Source organism: Gekko japonicus, unplaced genomic scaffold (assembly GCF_001447785.1).
Source record: "Gekko japonicus isolate JY-2015 unplaced genomic scaffold, Gekko_japonicus_V1.1 scaffold1124, whole genome shotgun sequence".
In the NCBI taxonomy this organism is placed as follows: Eukaryota; Metazoa; Chordata; class Lepidosauria; order Squamata; family Gekkonidae; genus Gekko; species Gekko japonicus.
The window spans coordinates 553813-574781 of record NW_015168681.1 but is presented as its reverse complement, the minus strand read 5'-3'; the positions used below and the strand labels follow the sequence as shown (position 1 = coordinate 574781).

The 20969-nt window shown below is 39.7% G+C and overlaps 1 protein-coding gene across 1 annotated transcript in view; it reads right to left on the bottom strand.

The window, feature by feature from the left end:
- Nucleotides 1-19989, bottom strand: part of LOC107113983 (neuropilin and tolloid-like protein 1) — a 53104-nt gene extending 33115 nt beyond the window's left edge. Inside the window, exons 1-2 of the mRNA XM_015415398.1 lie at nucleotides 19930-19989; nucleotides 19438-19480 (exon numbers count right to left, since the gene is read on the bottom strand). Coding sequence (XP_015270884.1) covers nucleotides 19438-19480; nucleotides 19930-19989 — 103 coding nt within the window. The remainder of the gene's footprint in view (nucleotides 1-19437; nucleotides 19481-19929) is intronic.
- Between the last annotated feature and the right edge of the window lie 980 nt (nucleotides 19990-20969).

Genomic DNA, 20969 nt, shown 5'->3' with positions numbered 1-20969 from the left:
ACGGGGGAGGGGGTGGCGGGAGGGGAGGAGAGACGCCGGCGGACATAATCGCTTGACAGTTAAGGAACGGGCGGGGGGCATCCACGCACCCTCCTGGCTGCTTCGGTCGGCTTCTCCTCCCACGACACCTGCTGCTTCCCGAGCAGAGGCTGACCGAGGGAGAGGCTTGTCGGATGGGCGCTGGGCAGGGAAGGGGGTCCTGATCCTCGTCTCACACCAAGGGACTCAGCAGCAAAGAGGACCTCCTTTCCACACACTGTGGCCGGACTACAAACCAAGCCAAGGGACGCTGGGGGACTCTCTGATCCTTTTCCCGATGTCTTTCCTGGGAAGTAAGCTTCCCCTCTTTCTCTGGGACTCACGGCCAAGGAAGTGCCCCCCGGGGGACTGCAGCCTAGACTGTCCTGCTTGCTTGAGGGGAACAGCCGGGGCTGTTGGGGCCAAGAGGACTTGCGAAGGAGGGGGTGCCCCTGCACAGCGCTCAGAGGACAGCCTTCCACTGTCAGATCCACTCCCTTCTTGATGACTGGTCCTCCACCTTGGGACGCAGATCTCCTGCTGCTTCATCAAACAAAGTGCATTTCTTGCAAGCAACCTTTCCCAAGGAAAACGAGGCAGCGGATGGGTACCCCTGAGAAGCAGGGAGATGCTTGAAAGGAATGCAGTTGAAACCGGGAGACAATGGCAGAGAAGTCCTGGGGCACCCCTGGAGACTAGAGCAAGACCAGCTGTCTTGTGCAGGAACCGGGCACCATTTCATAGACCACCAGAGGCATTGTAGGGAGACTTCTCTTCTAACCCAGGTTATTCCTTTCCCTGAGAAGATGTCAATACCCACCTTTCAGGCTCTTTGCAATTAAACTTGGCTCCCCATCGGCTTTGAGGTCTTTACTTTTAAACTGAGGAGACCCTACTGGCTTTCAAATTCTGATCCAAACTGCTGAAACACTTTGTGGCACTTTAAGGACCTGTCAGACCAGAGCCTTCATCAGATGCATTATTCATTGACCACTCATCAGGTTCTCCCCTAATGAAGTGGGCTCTAGTCCAAGAAAGCATCTGGCACAATAGCATTGCAATCCTACACAGAGTTGGGTATTTCTAAGAACACTGACTTCAGTAGATTTAGAAGAGTATCTTTCTGTTTAGGATTGCACTGTACATCTGTTAGGTGTCAAGGGGTCACAAGACTGCCTTTGCTGCAACAAACACACATGCAACTACCTTGGGAAGATTCTGATACCTGTGCATGTTTAGGATGACAGATCCCTAGGTACAGTGACTTGGGAGTAATCCCCACATGCAAAACTCTGACATAACTATGCAGAGTATTGCAACCTAGACCACGTTTCTCTTCATTTGGGTGGTGAGTTATTTGGAAGCTGGAATTACCCAGAGACCAGCCCAAATGTGTGAAAGTTGCTCACACTACATTTGCTGCACAGATTAATTTTCTTGCAGTTCCAGGTGGCAAATTGGAATTGTCCCCTATGTAGTCCAAAGCTACATATTAAACCAGCACCAGATATGCAGATATCTGGGCTGTCAGCCACAAAGTTCCAGGTACAGGAGGAGTGTGAAGTCATCTTGGCAGATGGTTTTCTTCTTCCCTCACTTTTGCCTGAGCTGTTCATTCCTTCTGAATCCTCCTGGCTCGGCAATAAAATCCTCCTTCCCCCTCAGATTCTTTTTTTGGAGAGCCTTCACTTTGCTGTCTGGAACATGTCTTATTCATCTTCCTGCTGCCAATTAAATCAAGGCAGCAGTTTTGTACATTGTCGCCCCCTCCCCCTCCAATTGGACGGGTGCATGTGAGTGGCAGCTGACTCAACCCTTAGAGATCCACTTTCCTCAAAGGGTTGGGCAACATCTGCCTCCCACCCCCCACGTACACAAGCAACACATCTAGAGCCAAACAGAGAAGTGCAGGTCATAGCAAACAATGCAGACTGGGCAGAGGGGTGAAGAAATGGAAAGCGTCTCCTGCAGGGCAATGCAGGCATCCATATGGCTACATTTCAAGTTATGGTTTGCTTACAAAAGATTACAGTACAAAAAAAAAGCAGGAAGGAAACAGCTGAATTCGCTGTTCTGAAGGGAAATTTGCTGTGTTGCCTTTTCGCACAGTAAGAATCCATAGTCTCCCTCTTGCCAGATAGATGCTGTATGTTGTTGAGGAAGGGAGCTACACACTGTAGCATAATTCTCAGCACAGGTTAGCCTGGGCTGCTGGCTGTGAGTAGTGTGCCATCTGGTGAGCCAAAGGAGTAAAAGAGAACTAGTGTGGCCCTGCAGCTGCAGTGTTGGACTTGGAAGACAGGGGTTCAAATCCCTATTTGGCCACTGAGTGCCCTGGGGCAGTCCTTCATTTCCCTTTCTTCAGTTCCCCATGGCTAGGGTCAATCATTTGACTGCACATATGTGGCTATCATTAACTGATAATGCATGCACTTGCTGAGAGATCTACTACTATTTCAAGTTTCACACACACACACACACACACACACACACACACGTTCATGTGCCAGCCACATTTCAATGAGTGCTTGGCTCCATTCTATTGAAGTGAAAAGAATTTACTTAACTATGGCTGGCATGTGAACATTATATTTATGCAGAAGCTAGACTTTCATAAACCTTGACTGGGTCCATGCATCATTAGACACTATGCACTTATAATCATTCACCTCCTTGATCTGGGGAGGTAGCAAAGGAAAATCCAGGAAGTCACTGTGGATCTAGTAATACCTCAGGGAGCTAACACAGATTCATCTTTACGGTGACTTCAATACTGAGCAAAAGTAGGCTAACCAGTTTTCACTCTGTCACATGACTCCAAGTAATTGTCATGAAACATGTGGACAAGGGGGATCCAATAGATTTTGTTTACCTTGACTTCAAGAAAGCTTTTGATAAAGTTCCTCATCAAAGGCTCCTAAGTAAGCTCAAAAATAATGGGATAAAAGGACAAGTCCTTTTATGGATCAAAAACTGGCTAATTAATAGAAAACAGAGAGTGAGTATAAATGGGCAATTTTCTCAGTGGAAGGTGGTAAGCAGTGGGGTACCGCAGGGATCAGTACTTGGTACACTGCTTTTTAACTTGTTCATTAATGATTTGGAGATGGGAGTAAGCAGTGAAGTGGCTAAATTTGCGGATGATACGAAGTTGTTCAGGGTGGTGAAAAACAGCGAGGATTTTGAAGCATTCCAAAGGGATCTGTCAAGGATGGGCAAGTGGGTGTCAACATGGCAAATGGGGTTCAATGTGGCCAAGTGCAAGGTGATGCACATTGGAGCCAAAAATCCTAAATATAAATACACACTGATGGGGTCTGAACTGGCAGAGACTGATCAAGAGAGAGATCTTGGAGTTGTAGTAGATAACTCACTGAAAATGACGAGACAGTGTGTGACTGCAATATTTTTTTAAAAAGGATATTATAGCTTTGGAAAAAGTGCAGAAAAGGGCAACTCGAATGATAAAACGGTTGGAACACTTTCCCTATGAGGAAAGGTTAAAGCACTTAGGGCTCGTTAGCTTGGAGAAACGATGACTGAGGGGTGACATGATCGAGGTTTATAAGATTATGCATGGGATAGAACAGGTAGAGAAAGAGGTACTTTTCTCCCTTTCTCACAATACAAGAACTCGTGGGCACTCCATGAAATTGCTGAGCTGTTGGGTTAGAATGGATAAAAGGAAGTACTTCTTCACCCAAAGAGTGATTAACACAGGGAATTCCCTGCCACAGGAAGTGGTGGCAGATACAAGCATGGACGGCTTCAAAAGGGAATTAGATAAGCATATGGAGCAGAGGTCCATCAGTGGCTATTAGCCACAAGGTATAGATAGGGGCTCTGGGGCAAGTGATGCTCTGTCTTCTTGGTGCTTGGGGGGGGTCAACAGTGGGAGGGCTTCTAATGTCCTGCCCCACTGGTGGACCTCCTGATGGCACCTGGTATTTCTGGCCACTGTGTAATACAGAGTGTTGGGCTGGATGGGCCTTTGGCCTGATCCAACATTGGCATCTCTTATGTTCTTATGTTCTTAATTGTCACTAGTTTATTTGTGTTAGTTAGCTCATTTATAGACTACCTTTCACTTAAAATGTCCACAGGGTGCTTTACAGCTCAATAAAATGTAATAGAAATCAGTCAAAATACAATGGAAATCAATAAAATGCTAAAAATCAGTTTCTGAACAGCGCAACTCTCTTATCATCTCTTTCCTTATTAATCTATTAGTCAACCCACTTTCTAAAGAATATTACCCAAATAACAAAGAACAAGGTCAATAATCTCAGAGGAGAAAAGTCCACAGCTCCATCACTGTGAGGGAGGAAAGGGATGATTGTTGTCCTATAAGGGAGGCATAGGATCTCTGCCTAATAGCACTAATGCATAGATGTGTGAAATAGGTGATACATGAAGATAGCCAGATCTAGAAGACTAAGCTTCTGGCTATAGCTGGAATGATATTACAAAAAGAGAATGGTGGTGATGTCAATAGTAATAGGGAAGACAGCATCTGCCATGCACCGCTGACTGGGAAAAGTTATAGTATCTGCAAAAGCATACCATTCTAGCCTGGTTCTTATGGTTTACCTCCTACCACTGCTGTGGAGGCACACACAATAAAGCTGGAGAAATATTTAGCAACTTAAAAGTGCTTCATAAGTTATAGGAAGCAACAGGTCAACAGTGACGGAGGCCAATGTGGAGAAAGCAATGACAAGCATGTGGCAGCAATATCAAGGAAAAAGAAGTAGAATGTTTACAACAGTTCTTGAAAAGCAAAAGGATATGCTCCCCCCCACACTTTTTAATTCCAAATCAGGAATTTTATGAACACAGTGAAGCAATGTATTCACAGTATTTTTTCTTATGAAATGTATCTGACAGCAAAATGTTATAGAATTAGCTACAGCAAGACTGATTTAATGACAAATGATTTTGGCTAATGCTCAGTGACAGAATACATATTTTATGAATGCTGTTGACCAAGGCAATTTTATAAAGGAACAGGGTTGTAGTTTTAGTGTCCGTGTTAATAAAAAAGTATTGTATTGTTTAGTGTATTGTACTTTTGTATTGTTTTATTGTATTATGCATTATGTTTATTTTACAGTTTAGTGCTTTGTTTTTTTAGTTTTGTAATCCACCTTGAGTCTCAGTGAGGATATCAGAGTATGAAACTACATAATCAAGTGTGCTCTTTGTCTCTTTCGGCTGAAGTGTCCTTAACACACCCAAACCAAGTCAGGCGTCAGAGAAGATGGCTCCTTTTAAAAAGCCAATCTCATTTTCTCCACACTGGAAATTATTTGGGGTTCTGTGAAGAAATGATTCCATGAGCCAAATCCAAACTTTAATGCTCCATCTGATGTACGCTGGAAAAAAATATAACCATATGACAATGGGTGGTTGTATTTTTAAAGGAACAGGGCATGCCCCTTTTCCACATCTCTGAACAAGTTAGAAAAGACACCACTGCAGCTTCTTTCATCACAGTCTAATAGTAGCATTTCAGGCAGAAGGTCTGAATAACAGGACGCCTTTTAATCTGTACAGCCGATCAGATCTACAGTGGCCAATCAGAACCCCTGCTAGGCAAAAGCCCCATTTGACCCTAGTTACTTTCTAAAAACACTGCCTGACTGCTGTGTTTGAATGTCTGAGGGTGAGCAAGCTGAAACTAAATCCTGGAGAAGCAAGTGACTCAATTGATCTATGCTATGCTCACCTCAAGCCTGACTATTCTAATACACTCTAAATGGGTCTGCCCTTACAGTCAACTTGGAAACTCCACTTATTACAGAATACCACAGCTTGGTTGCTATCAAGAGCTAGGTATGTGCATAGTGTAAAGCTTCCTCTTTGTTGTACTGGTTTGCCCACCCTCTGCCATCCTGGATGGGGTTGGACCAGCCTCCCTGCCAGGCACAGAATGGGAAGAGGAGGTGGCTCGGGCAACTTGGTCATCTTTCTTCCCTGCAAGTGAGCACACCCAGCACACCCTTTGCCTCACTCCATTTACCTGTAGTGATCCACCCACTTTTTCCTCCCTAGCTTGCCTTGGAAGCCTCCCTCATATACCACCCTTGGACCTAACCCCTGGACCTTGGATCCAACCAGGGTTCAACCCCACCTCTTCCTGGAAGTGAAAAAAGGAGAGTAGATACCCACTATCAGGGCTGTCTGTCATTTGCTTTTGAGTTTTAAAGGTTTCAGTCCCAGCCTCCCTCTTCCATCTTTTTCTTGCCCTGGTCCTTGCTGGCTGCCAGCTTTTACCCTTAGAGGCCACTGCTGGGCTGTCCAGGTCCACAGCTTCCTCTCTAGCAATAATGGGAGCCCATTCCAGGTGGGGGCCTGTCACTGTCTGACCCACCAGCCTGGCCACTGCTCCTGGGTTTCCTGCTGTCTCCATCTTTGGGTAAGTGCCCTCAGGGCAATGGGTTGTTCATGGCTTGCCCAGTGAGAAGGGGGCTAAGTCAGGTACTGTAGCCATTATCAGTTGCAATTCAGTAGTCTCTCTTTCTTTCTTTTTCTTTTTTTAAAAATAATTTTATTTTCAATTTTCCATAAACACATAACATAATATCCAAGTTTGTCTTGTTCTCCAACATTTTAGGGTTACATTAGACATTTTCTTCTATCCATTTATTGACTTTTTGCCATTTTTGTTTAAAGTTATTATCAGTTTTCCCCGCTAAATACATATTCAGCTTATCCATTTCTACTATCTCAAAAAGTTTCATAATCACCTCCTCTCTACTCGATATTCTATTTGTTTTCCAATTCTTTGCCACAATTATTCTTGACATTGTGATTATATATAACAAGTGGAGACCCGCAAGAAACGTGCGGAATGGTTATCCTATTCCTCACACCTTTGCTTCCTCCTGTCTCCCTCTACCTCTCTCACATTTCTCACACCTCCACCATATATGAAAGTACGTTCCTATATTATTTCTGCATCTCCAGCAGTTTCCAGATACATTGGCATAACATTTGAGCAATTTGTCAGGAGTCCAGTGCCATCTGTATAGCATTTTAATTATATTTTCTTTATAAGATGTAGATCTTAAATATTTAATAAATCTCCATGTTTTTTCCCATTCTTCTAGTCTTATATTGTGCCCTATATCTTTTGTCCATGTTATAATTGATGCTTTTAACCATTCCTCCATTGTTTCCTCTTCTAGTAGAAATTTATAATTTTTTTGTATCATTTTATCATCTGATTTTAGCCATATATTATCTAATTCTGGTTTTGATTTATAGAAGTTCGGTTTTTTATCCTTCGCAAATCTTGAATATAATTGTATCCTTTCCCAGTTTGTGAGGTTGATATTTAATGATTGTAATGTTTCCAAAGGCTTTAACATTATTTTCATTCAACAAAATTTCATACGTTATCTTTTTGTTATCTGTTATTAGTGTTGGCATTATAAAAGCTTCTAATGGGGCTATCCATTTTGGGATTTTATTATAGAATCTTTCTTTATTTTTTTCCAAACTTTCATCAAGACTCCTCTTATTATATGGTTGTGAAAAAAAAAAGTACCTTATCTTTGTCATACCACACATAGGCATGCCAGCCCATGTGTATATCATGACCCTCTAACTTTAATAATCTCTTATCTTCCAATAAGACCCATTCTCTTATCCATCCCAATGCCGCAGCTTGATAATAAAGATTCCAATCCGATATTCCAAGACCCCCTCTAGTTTTTTTCTCTCGTAAGAATTTCAATTTGATCCGTGCTCTTTTCTCTTGCCAAATAAATTTTCTGATTAATTTATCCAAGTCTTCAAAAAATGGTTATTCTTCAACCCAGCGGCTCTAGTAAAAACAAGAAAAATGGGTACCTGCCCCTAGGTGGCAGGGGGCACCCTCCTCCTGGCTCCATGCTGGGAAGGTGGTCGGCAGCAGTGAGAGAGAGGAGAAAAAAGTCGGCGGTGGCGGCAAGGAAACGGAAAAAATGGCGGCGACTGATCCAGGGAGGCAGCAGCTGGACCGAGCAGAGGCGGAGGTGGAGCCGGAACAACGTGATGACGCAGGACGCAGCACGGCAGGAACCGCTAGGATGTTAGCCGGGAGCTGCATCCGAGACGCGGCGGCGCTCCGGAGGAACAGAGAGATCAAAAGAAGAAGCCTGCCCGAGCCTGGTCGCTAACCACCCGGATCACTGAAAGATCAACGAAGCTGCTAAAAAGAAGAACGAAGAACGCCGAGAAAGGGTGCTGGTAGGACATCCCCCCCCTAAGAAAAATTGTGGCCTTAGTTAGGAATCAACTACATTGTGTAGTACATTGTGAAACGCTTTGAGACCCATTAGGGGTCATGGGCGGTATATAAATCTCATGTAAATAAATAAAAATAAAATAAATACATTGCCCCCTTATTTTTATTCAACACCCCCCCCAATTGCACCCAAGGCTCCTACCGCCCACCTGGATCGTTCCAGAGCCCACTGGGGGGCAGTATTCCCATTTTGGGAACCAGTGGTCTAGGAGGTCAAAAATAATAATGCTTTCAGTCCAATTATATGCAAGATCACAGTTCCATAAATCCCACTGAATTCAATGAGGCTTATTCTCAAGAAATTGTGAAGACTGCATCCTTTATTTACTTCATTTTTAACCATTCCTCCATTGTTTCCTCTTCTAGTAGAAATTTATAATTTTTTGGTATCAATTTATCATCTGATTTTAGCCATATATTATCTAATTCTGGTTTTGATTTATAGAAGTTTGGTTTTTTTATCCTTCGCAAATCTTGAATATAATTGTATCCTTTCCCAGTTTGTGAGGTTGATATTTAATGATCGTAATGTTTCCAAAGGCTTTAACTCATTATTTTCATTCAACAGAATTTCATACATTATCTTTTTGTTATCTGTCATTAGTGTTGGCATTATAAAAGCTTCTAATGGAGCTATCCATTTTGGGATTTTATTATAGAATCTTTATTTTTTTTCCCCAAACTTTCATCAAGGCTCCTCTTATTATATGGTTGTGAAAAAAAAATGTACTTTATCTTTGTCATACCACACATAGGCATGCCAGCCCATGTGTAGATCATGACCCTCCAACTTTAATAATCTCTTATCTTCCAATAAGACCCATTTTCTTATCCATCCCAACACCGCAGCTTGATAATAAAGATTCCAATCCGATATTCCAAGACTCCCTCTAGTTTTTTTTCTCTCTTAAGAATTTCAATTTGATCCGTGTTCTTTTCTCTTGCCAAATGAATTTTCTGACCAATTTATCCAAGTCTTCAAAAAAATTGTTATTCTTCAAAATCGGTATACATTGTACTAAAAATAGTATACGTGGAAGTATGTTCATCTTTATGGTGGCAATTCTACCCATGAAAGAGATATGTAAATCTTGCCATTTTTGTAAGTCTTTTTTAACCTCTTCCAATGTAACTTTATAATTATTTTCATATAGGCTATTATTCTTATTAGTAATATTAATACCTAGGTATTTGACTTTTTTTACTATCTCTATATTTGTAGTCGCTTATATTTCTTCTGTAGCTTCTTTGGTACAGTTTTTTGTCAATATTTTTGTTTTATTGATATTTATTTTAAGCCCCACAACTTCTCCGTATTCCCATATCAATTTTAATAACATTTTTGCTAATGTCATTGGGTATTCCAAAATGTATACCAGGTCATCCGCAAACGCTTGTAATTTAAAGTGTTCTTCTTTAATTTTAAGACCCCTAATTTCCCTGGATTCCCTTACTACATCATTCAGTGTCTCCATCCCAAATATGAAAAGCAGTGGGGAAAGTGGACAGCCTTGTCGGGTTCCTTTTTCTATAGGTATATTTTGTGTAAGTTCTCCATTTATTATTATTTTCGCCCATTGTTCTTTATATATTGCCTCTAACATGTTCAAAAATTGTTGTCCGCATTCCCATATTTTCAATTTCTGCTTCAAAAATTCCTAGCTAGTTAGTAGTCTCTCTTTCTAACCTCACTTTGAAATTCCTTTGTAACTGCTACTTAGAGAGACTGCTGAATTGCAACTGATCATGAAGCTCAAGACAATACAGCCACCTAGATTGAATGAAGACCTAGGTTTCCTGTCTCATCACCAATGCTGATTTCTCCACACCTACTTAGTAAAGGTAAAGGTTTCCCTTGCTCGAAAGCCAGTCAAATCCGACTCTAGGGAGCTGTGCTCATTTCCGTTTTCAAGCCAAAGAGCCAGCGCTGTCCAAAGACATTTCCATGGACATGTGGCTAGCATGACTAGACACCAAGGTGCACGGAATGCTGTTAACTTCCCACTAAAGTGGTACCAATTTATCTACTTGCAATTTCTTGGGCCTTGGCGGGGCTTCCTCGCACTCCTGCTGGCCTTGCAGGTCCACCGCCGGGCCCCTGATGTCAGGGGGTGTGGCATATGCTAATGAGTTATGCTAATGAGTTCCCCTAGCTCTTTTTCTATGAAATGACCCCTGAGCATGACTAGACATCAAGGTGCACAGAACGCTGTTAACTTCCCACTGAAGTGGTACCAATTTATCTACTTGCAATTTCTTGCTTTCAAACTGCTAGGTTGGCAGGAGCTGGGACCAGAGATGGGAGCTCACTCCATTATGTGTCACTCGAGTCTTCAACTGCCAAACTACCGACCTTCCGGTCTGCAGTTCAGCGTCTTAACCACTGAGCCACCGCACCCTACTTACCTCTCTGCATATATCATACCTAATCCAAGCACACCTGCTATTTTCATTTGCCTGCAAATGTCATTTGGCATCTGAAATCACTCTACTTTCCAATGTATAGGACAGATGGACTCCCATTCTAGCTCATACCCTACCACAAATTTTGTTAGTCTTCAAAGTGCTACTGGACTCTTACTCTTTTCTACTGCTTCAGACAGACTAACACAGCTACCCTTGTTCTAAGTTCATATTGGTACATCTCAAATTAAGAACCAGATTTGATTCCAGTATCTTTCAGTGCCAAAGCAGCACTGAAGAGGGTAACTCTGTTTAGGATTTCACTGCCAGACAATCTTTTATTGAATGTTTATTTCCATGGAGGTCTTCATGGAGAAGCGAACAGCTTGCACTTCCATCTGATGGCTGCTTGAATCCCACTCAGTACATTCGCTTATCAGTTTTCTTAAAATGAGCAGTCACCCGTTTAGCAGTTTGAAAAGCACCAAGCAGGGTGTTAGTAAAACACCCAAACTGTTCATGGAATGTTTGAGTGTGTGACTCAGAAAAAGCTTATTTTAATTCACAAACCTGTAAATACTTATGATATGTATCACATGCAGAATTAAGGCAGAATAAGAAAAATGCATTCCAAACAGAAGCCACAAGCTGTTAATGGTTGTGTAGTTAAGACATATTAGATGTTCAATGTTTTACCAGTATAATAGCTGAACATTGTACTTATCATTAAAATGTCTTTCACAAGTCTAGAAGTTTGGCACAGAAAACCAGCTGGAACACTGTGTGACCTGGACAGACTTCAGAAAAATCCAATGTAAAATGGGTAAGTTGTAGAAGTCTAAACATTTGCTTGACTTCCTAAAGTTGGCAGAGAAAGTCCTTTGGGTACAGGGCCCGTCTCTGAAAATGTCACCCAAATAGGATGGAAAATAGTTTATAGGCCTGCAGACATGTGTTTTCCATTGAAATCAATTAGAAATGAATGGAATTAGTCTCTTCATTTTGATGGTCATTCATGTTTATTACAAAACAAATGAATCACATAGAACATTTCCGGTTCAGTTTTTCATAAATTTTCAAATGAGTGCACAGCTATTAAGTGTGATATTAGAAATGATTGCTAGAGGCACTTACTGGTTGGCTGACAAGGTGGGCATACTGTTTAAATAGACAGTATTACTTACTCATGACAGAAATAAATGTTGTCTCCTCTCTCCAAACATAAAGGTCTTGTTGTGCAATTCAGTGATTGCATTTTGCAATCCACAAGGAAATTCTAAAATAAAAACCATTTTGTTTAAGAGAAAATGTAAGGCACTTTACATTTTCACTCAGTTTGACATTTGGAACGTGCATAGAATTTAGGCTCCTTGTAACTATATCTTGATTAGGGTTGCCAGGCACAGCAACTGGTGGAAAACGGCGGAGGACAGGACTTACGGGTGGGGGGCACCATCAGCATCTCTGGTGTGACAACCTCATTTCTGGCATGACCCAGGGGGGACACTCTAGTGTTTCCCCAAAACACTATAATTTAAATATAGAGTTTGGGGCAAATTCAAGAATGTCACTAGTGTAATGACATCACTTCAAGGTTACAATGGAAATGGCATCATTGTGCCAGATGATGCTGATGCCCTCCCCCATTTCACCTGCCATTTCCCCCCTACTTCTCAGCTGAGTGGAGGAAGGCTGAGCTGAAGGGGAGCAAAAAGTCTCCAGCCACCAGTGATTACCTGGCGACCCTAATCTTGCTATTTCAGATGTTTCTCCTCCAAATGAACGTTGCTTTTTAAACCAAGTTCTCAGGCTGAGACCACAACACGGCACATAAATATTGTATAGACATTTTGCTCCATACCTCATGTAACTCAGTTCTTATTAAACATTTCTATGACTGTGTCCCCCCACCCCCTGTTAGTGTTGCAGGTCTCACTTTCAGAGAGTAGGATAAAAGAGAAAGGAAGTGTAGCTAAGTTGAACCCAAGTTATAAGTGACCATACAGTTGGGTGGATCCAAATTACTGTGGGTAGAATGTTCACAGAATGGGTTTTTCTTGCCTCCTTCCTTCCACCTTAGTTTCTGAGTCCTGTTCCCCCATTTCTGCTCCAAGGGATAGGGGACCCATATGTACAGCATTAGGGTCTACAGTGGAAGGGGGAAATATGCAAGAGTCATGGCTGTTCCTCAAAGCTGGATTAAGATGTACTAAAGAGCCAGTTTAATGTAGTGGTTAAGAGCGCAGACTCTAATCAGGGAGAACCAGGTTTGATTCCCCACTTCTCCACATGCAGCTGCTGGGTGAACTTGGGCAAGCCACTGTTCTCTCAAGAGCAGTTCTCAGTCAGACTTCTCTAGCCCCACCCACCTCATAGGGTGTCTGTTGTGGGCGAGAGGAAGGGAAGGAGATTGTAAACTACTCTGAGACTCTGAGGGAAGGGTAGGGTATAAATCCAATCTCCTCCTCCTCCTCCTCCTCCTCCTCCTCCCTCTTCTTCTGTCCCAAGCTATAGCAACTTCAAAAAGCCCCCCCCCCTGTATTATTCTAACATTAATATTCCTGTTTAGAGGCCCCTCATAATCTGGGGCCCTAAACTGTAGTTTACTTATCTACTTAGCTAAATCTGGCCCTACTACTCCTCCACCAAAGCAACTACTAGCATAAGTGTTGTTATGCTGACAGAACAGCTATTTTGGATCCAATCCAGCATCTACACCATTTGTGGGGTACATAAGATAACCTGGAAATCTTTAGCTTAACATTTTGAGCATGACTGTATTTGTAAGAGTCTTAACTTTCATTTTAAATGGTTTTTATTTTCAAATTCACTGTCCCTGACTACCCCAGTGACATCTATTGTTATTGATTACATTCAACACATAAAATGAAATGCGCATTTCATGACAACAAGTCTACAGCACTCTACTGAATACTAAGGAACAAGCGATGTCACAGTGGATAAAATGGGACTTGCAATGACTTTAAAATGATGTTAAATGTATTTCTGTTTAAACCCTTTATTGTGCACTTATTTCCATAATTATACAATCTTTATGTGTCAGACATTACATCATATGATACATGTCTGTGACATTACAGTATTCTAGTCATTTTTAATCACAAACAACTTCTGCTGAGTTCAATGGATTTTTACTTACATATGCATAGGAATGCAAACTTAGATTCCCTTCATGTATTGGTTTTTGCTGAAGTATTGGATAAAGTATTGAAAGGCCAAAATAGCCCTGGAAACTGCCCTGCCCATTCTCCTGCCTTTTACTGGCAGAAACCAACACTGGAAAGCTGGCAGTACTTAAGTGGTTGCCTAGCAGTGGCCATGAAGGGCATTTGTGTCTTAAAACTACAAAAGTCTTAAAACTTCTGTTAATTGTGTGTGTGGGGGGGGTCAACCCTGCAATCTTGTTGTTGCTGTTTTTACTTCAGATTTTCCTGCAAACTTGGGGCATTTTCCAGGTTTGTAGAACGATTGGTCTTCTTTGTCCATGGCTCCAGAGTTTGCATTTAAGTATCCACAAATCTGACTGTGCTGACAATTAAAGGCAGTCTCTGTATTTTCCTTATACAACATATTTTCAGAAAGCCCAACCCATATAAAGCTGCAGATGCAGATTTAATTATTTCAATGACAGATTAGTACATGAAACAATATGTTTTTAAAAAACGCTTCTTGGAGGTCATTTAAATATTTTTGTATTCTTAGAGAACATACAGAAAGTTATTTCCCCTTCAGATCATGTATGGCATACAACATTGCAATATTATGCTGAATACATAATCTATTATACTCTACTAGGAAAAAGGCTCGTTGTGGAAATAAATACAACGATCTCTAGAAAGAGGCTCTGGGCGGATGCCCCAGCCTTGGACACTCAGTGTCAATTTGCTGTGGTGACCTCAGCAGGGTATAATGACACTGAGTCTAACATTTTCTCCAGAGGAACTGATCTCTGCTACCTAAAGAACAGTTGTAATTTTGAGTGATCTCCATCCCTCACCTGGAGATTGGCAATGATGGTTCCCCAGAAGGGAATGGTTGGTTTGGAGGGTGGAGTCTATGGCTTTGTTGTTGTTTTTTAAACCAACAAAGTTTATTTAGAATAGGTTGTACATGCAAAAAGAGAAGAAGAAGGTTGAAGATCAAAGAAGTCTAAACATTTACAAATCGAAAAATATATCATAAACCTTATGAATTACTCAAAAATTGATAGTTATAAACCATAAACCATAAGTTGGTTTTTTGCAGTAGAGATTGTTTCCCATGTAAATTTGTCAATCGCAATCTTGTCCAGTATCGGGTTCCATTTATTCAAAGGGTCATAAAAATCACACTCATTTTGTCTTTCAGGGTTATAGATGGAGAACTTTTCTAACAAAAACAATTCCCAAACTTTATGTAACCATTGTATAGTAGTGGGTATTTTAATATTTTTCCATCGTTTTGCAAGAACCATCTTGGCAGCTGTAAGTAAAACATTTATTAAATTTTTAACTCTTGGAGTATATGTGTCGAGTGGCCAAAGATTTAACAAAATTAAAGATGGATCTAAAGGTATACTATACCCTGTTAGCTTTTCAATTTGTGCTATAATTAGCTTCCAAAATTTTTGTATATGCATACAACTCCACCATAGGTGAAAGTAATCAGCTTTTTTGCCGCAAAGTTTCCAGCACAACATAGATGTGTTACCATATATATGCGATAATCTCGCTGGCGTTAGGTACCATTGCATAAAGGTTTTAGTTGATGCTTCTTGTATATATAGAGATATTGAGATTTGTGATTGTGTTTTCCATATGGTTTTCCATTGCTCTTCTGTGAGCTCTTTCTGTAAGTCCTTATGCCATGCATTTTGATATATATGCATTTTGGGGGCATTCACAGTTTTTTGCAATCATTCCTTTCTTCTTGTATGGGTGAGTCAGAAGCTTTTCAAAATTTGTGAAGGGGTTTGACATAGTTTGTTGAAAGTTTGTACTCATAATCAAATGTCTTACCTGTAAGTATTCAAACCATTGTAATTTTGTTTTGTATTTCCTTTCTAGGTCTGTTTTGGATAAAAATTTGCCTTTGTGCAGAACGTCCGTAATACGTGTAATATTAGCTGTTTTCCAGTTTTGGTAAGTATCCTTGTTTTTAGCAGGTGGGAACCAATTTTGTCCTGTAAATGTACATAGTTGGGAGTATTTGGAAGATATCTTATTCTTATATTGGTACCATATTTTAATCAAAATTTTAAAATAGGGGTTTGTTATTCGTTTTTGAGCATCTTTTTCGTTATGTTTCCATAGCAATTCTGGAAAACTATTATTATATGTGGTAAGTATTTCCATAGGTTTCCAATCCGGTGCAGCTTCTACGTGATAAAAGCGTATTAAAGTGGCAAGATTAGTAGCAACATAGTAAAGCTTTAAGTCTGGTATTGCCAAGCCTCCTTGTTTTGTTGGTTGACTTATTGATTTATGTTTAATTCTTGGGAATTTAAATTGCCATAAAAATTTATTGGTATCTGTTTGCCATTTCCTGAATAATTGTTGATTGAGGTAAATTGGTAAGGCGCGAAAAAGATATAAATATCTTGGAAGAACATAGGATTTAAGTATACTAATTCTATCAAACCAAGAAAAAAAATTGTTATTCCATGAAAGCAGCTGATTGTTTATATTTTGGTGTAAAATAGAATAGTTATCTTTAAGCAAATTATTTAGATCAAGTGGAATATTAACTCCTAAATATGGTAACGATTTTTCTATCCACACAAATTGATAGGTTTGTTTCAAAGTTTTAGTTATTTGGTCAGAAAGTTTAATGGGGTAAATCGCTGTTTTTGTTTGGTTGATTTTCAATCCTGCTATATGTCCAAATTCATTCAGTTCTTTTTGTATTTCTTGTAATGACTTAATTGGGTTTGATATATAGACTATCATGTCATCCGCAAAAATGCTGGTTTTGTATTCAATATTGTTAATTTTTATTCCTGAAATTGATGTATTTGATCTTAAGGCACATGCAAGAGGTTCCATTGCTAAAATGAACAAAAGGGGCGAGAGGGGGCATCCCTGTCGAGTTCCCCTAAACAAAGAAAGAGTCTGGGATGTCATTCCATTGATTAATAAAGTAGCTTTAGGCGATTCATATATTGCTTGAATAAATTTGCAAATGTTTGGGCCAAATTGTAAAAATTGTAGTAATTGATTTAAATATTTGATTTCTAGTGAATCGAAGGCTTTTTCGATATCTAGTGAAAGCAATAATGATTGTTGCAATGGGAGTAATTTGGCTTTTTGAATTATATTTAGTGTCTTTCTAATGTTATCGGTTATGTCTCGAGACGAGATGAAACCTGTTTGGTCGTGATGTACATATTTTGCAATTATATTTTTGATTCTGGATGCAATAATTGTAGTAAAGATTTTATAATCAGTGTTGAGGAGCGATATTGGTCGATATGCCTTAGGGTCAGAAGTATCTTTGCCTTTTTTTGGCAACAGAATAACATTTGCTGCGCTCCATGTACTTGGCATCTTGTTTGTTTTGAGTATTTCGTTACATGTCTCTTGTAGTAATTTGTTTAATTGTTGGCTGAAAACCTTATAATATTCAGCTATAAAGCCATCCGGCCCTGTTGTTTTATTATTTTTTAGATTTTTGATTGCTTGATCGATTTCTTGTATAGAGATTTCTGCTTCCAATTGTTCAAAATGGTCCTTACTAAGTTTGGGAATTTGACTTGATTTATTTAGATACTTTTGGATGTTTTCCATGTTTGGGTTTGTTGAGGTGTATAAGTTTGTATAAAATTTTTCCATTATTTGCATTATGGCTGTTTGAGAGGTCTTAATTTCTCCTTTTTCATCCTTAAGTGCTGCAATATATCTCTCCATTTGTTTTTGTTTGATCTTCGAGGAAATGTATTTTAATCTTTTAGGCGTCTTGTTTGTAGTTGCTTGTCTTGTATTAAAAGTTTGTTTTTGAATAAAATTTGAGTCTAACATCTCCAGTTGTTGGCATTTAATAGACGTTTATAATTTTTTTGCCGCATGTTCTTTTATGTAATTCTTCAAGTTTTGCAATAGATTGCAAAATGTCTTGATGGTGTTTACGTTTTTCTTTTTTACAGCTCGCCATTAAGGAGATGCATTTTCCTCTCATTACTGCCTTGAGCGTATCCCATAAAAGGTGTGCCGGATAACGGTGTGAAGAATGAGTTTGAAAAAAGGATGAAATTTCAGCATGTAGTTGTGTTTTCATTTTAACATCATACAATAAAATTTTATTAAATTTCCAATAAAATTTATATTGGTCTCTTTTGTTTGCGTTTAAAATCAGTTCTACCGGAGAATGGTCAGACCATTTAGAGGTGCCTATGTTGGAAGAAGATGCTTGATTTAAAAGCTCTTTAGATATAAATAAATAATCTAGTCTTGTATATGTTTTATATTGATTTGAAAAATAAGTAAAATCCCTTTCATTTTTGTGTTGTAGACGCCATATATCAAATAACTCATATTTTAATGTTATTGATTCAAATTGTGAGGGAGTATTTCTAATTTTCGTAGTTCGGGGAGATTCATGTTTTTGGGTCTTTGAACATTTATCTAAATTTTTGTCCATTAAAAGATTAAAATCTCCTCCCAAGATTACTGGCCCCTTTTTAAATTTCTGGAGCTTTTCTATGGTTTCCAATATAAATGAGTTTTGCATTGAATTGGGAGCATATAAAGTCGCTAAAGTCAAATAGTTATTATTTAGTTTCCCATTAAGGAAAAGGTATCGACCATTTTTGTCAATTTCTGTATCTAGAATTTGAAATTGTATATTTCTGGCTATTAAGATAGCGACACCTCTAGCCTTAGGGGTGCCTTGAGCTAGTTTTTGAATAGAGAACCATGCTGATGGCAATGCATATTGTTTGTTTTTTAGATATGTTTCTTGTAAAAATACAATACTGGTTTTTTGTTTTTGTAACTCCCTTGCTATGCGTTTGGCCTTTATAATATTATTAATCCCCCTACAATTAAGGGTGGTAATTTTTAATTCAGCCATCTATTCTATATTTTGGTTTGATTAAGTCAAGTTTAACAATCCCATATAGGGTATGGGCGCCATAATAGTTTTTCTGTTTTGTTGTCTCTTTCAAGAATATCCAGGAGTCTTGGATTAGTATCAAAAAATTAAGAGATCCATCTATATCCTCCCTAAGCTTATCCTGAATATTGTAGTGGAGAATAATACATATAGATTCTAGGATTACTTTAGTCTTTGGCATAAGGTAGAGTGTAATATCCTTATTTACTGGATTATCAAAATAACACATCCAATATTTTTCCTTAAAGGCTTAATTTCTAAAATCTATAAAATCCTTGTCAACACCACAAAACAGACAGCTTTAAAATCCCAAACTCATTGGGCAAAAGATTGCCAAAATAGGATTCAACAGGATCAATGGCCAGACATATGGTCATCACCAAACCTTTCTTCCAAAACCTTCAACATCATATTAACTTCCTTCAAGACTCTACACCGATGTTATCTGACCCCTGTACGTCTGTGCAAGATCTATTCCGTTTGTGATGACAAATGCTGGAAAGGCTGTGGACAACCTGCGGACTTTCTTCATTGTTGGTGGACTTGCCCCTTCATCCAACCATTTTGGTCTCTTATCTTGACTCAAATTAAATCCATCGTAGGAATTGACTTACCTGCTCTTCCGGAGACGGTCCTCCTAGACATCCTTCCTGATACCTGTGAAAGAAAAACACAATATTTTTCCTGAAATCTTTTATAAACTCTCTTGAAAATGTCAATAACCTTTCCAGTTACATAGTAAATTGAACCCTTACATTGAATATTAAACTTTAGAAACATTAACTTTTCATAGAACAAAACCCTTTTCCCTCTCCTCTCCCTCCCTCCTCCCTCAAAACTAATACAGTATATTAACTCAAAAACCATCATAAACATCCCCCTTCCCCCCTCCCCCCTCTTCCCTTTGCAGATCCCACTGGTGGGAGAATTGCTCCCCCAGAGCAAACGGTGCTCTCCTGTGGGAACTGTCAGCTTGCAAATTAGCATACATAACAAAAATAATATTTGCCTTGTCATCGGTCCCCCAACTGCCTCCACTCCTTTCCTCCCTCCTCCCCCCTGTCACACATAGTTAAACTAGTATAGGTTCTTCTAGACTTCCATACGTATAATACAGGTAGTAGCACATTCTTGAATACTTTACTTAAAGCTGCACTCTGCGTCATGTTGGGATACGGCTCCATTTATAAGGTGAGCTCTGTTCCTCTCTCCCTCTCTTCCGTTTGTTTTGTTGCTCATTTTCCGTTTCCATATCTTCTGGAACATGTAATCCAAGATCTTCTAGCAGTTCAACGCCGGAGTCATAGTCTTCTGCTTGATAGGTTTTGCCTCTCAGCCTGATCTGAAGGTATCCTGTGATTGTCCATTTATACTTGATTTTCGCCTCTTGCAGTCGCTTTGTGATGGGTTTTAGATCCCGTCTGAGTTGAATCACCTCCTGGGGAATATCCGGGAATACTGAAATGTCCTTTTCATTGGATTTGAGGGGGCCCTTGTTTTTGGCTTCTTGTAAGATGTATTGTTTTATCGGAAAGTCCAAAAATTCGGCAAGAATGTCTCGGGGCATTTTCCTTTTCTCATTGTTCTTCTGGCCAAGTCTGTAAGCTCTTGTGATCATCGGGGCAACCTCATCTTCAAACGGCATGATTTTTACCAGCCAGTTGGAGAGGAATGATGTTAAATCTTCTGTGCCCTCCGCCGATTCCGGGATGCCTCTAATTTTTAAAAATCTCTCTCTGACCCGGTAGTCTAGCATTAATATGCGTTCCTTTGCCCACGCTTGATTTTTTTGCATTTGTTGTATATTATTCTGGTTCGCTATAGCTGTTTCCATGGCTGTATCAGCTGTTTGCATAACGTTTTGCATGGAGGTTTTTACAGCTTCTATTTGGTCCGCTATTGGTTTTAAAATCTCATTTAGGTTTTCAAGGATTTCGTTTTTAAATTGTCCCAAAGTTTCTCTAAGGTATTCTTTCGTTATATTCTGTGCTGCTCCTGTGTCTTGTGTTCCGCCGGCCACCATTTTGTCCACTGTAAGTTTTTCTCGTCCCGCAGCTCCGGTTGCGCTTTGCGAGGTAAAGAAGGTATTAATCTTGTTTTTATTCAAGTCTCCTGGTTTGTTCTTCTTTTCTTCGAGTTTTCCCAT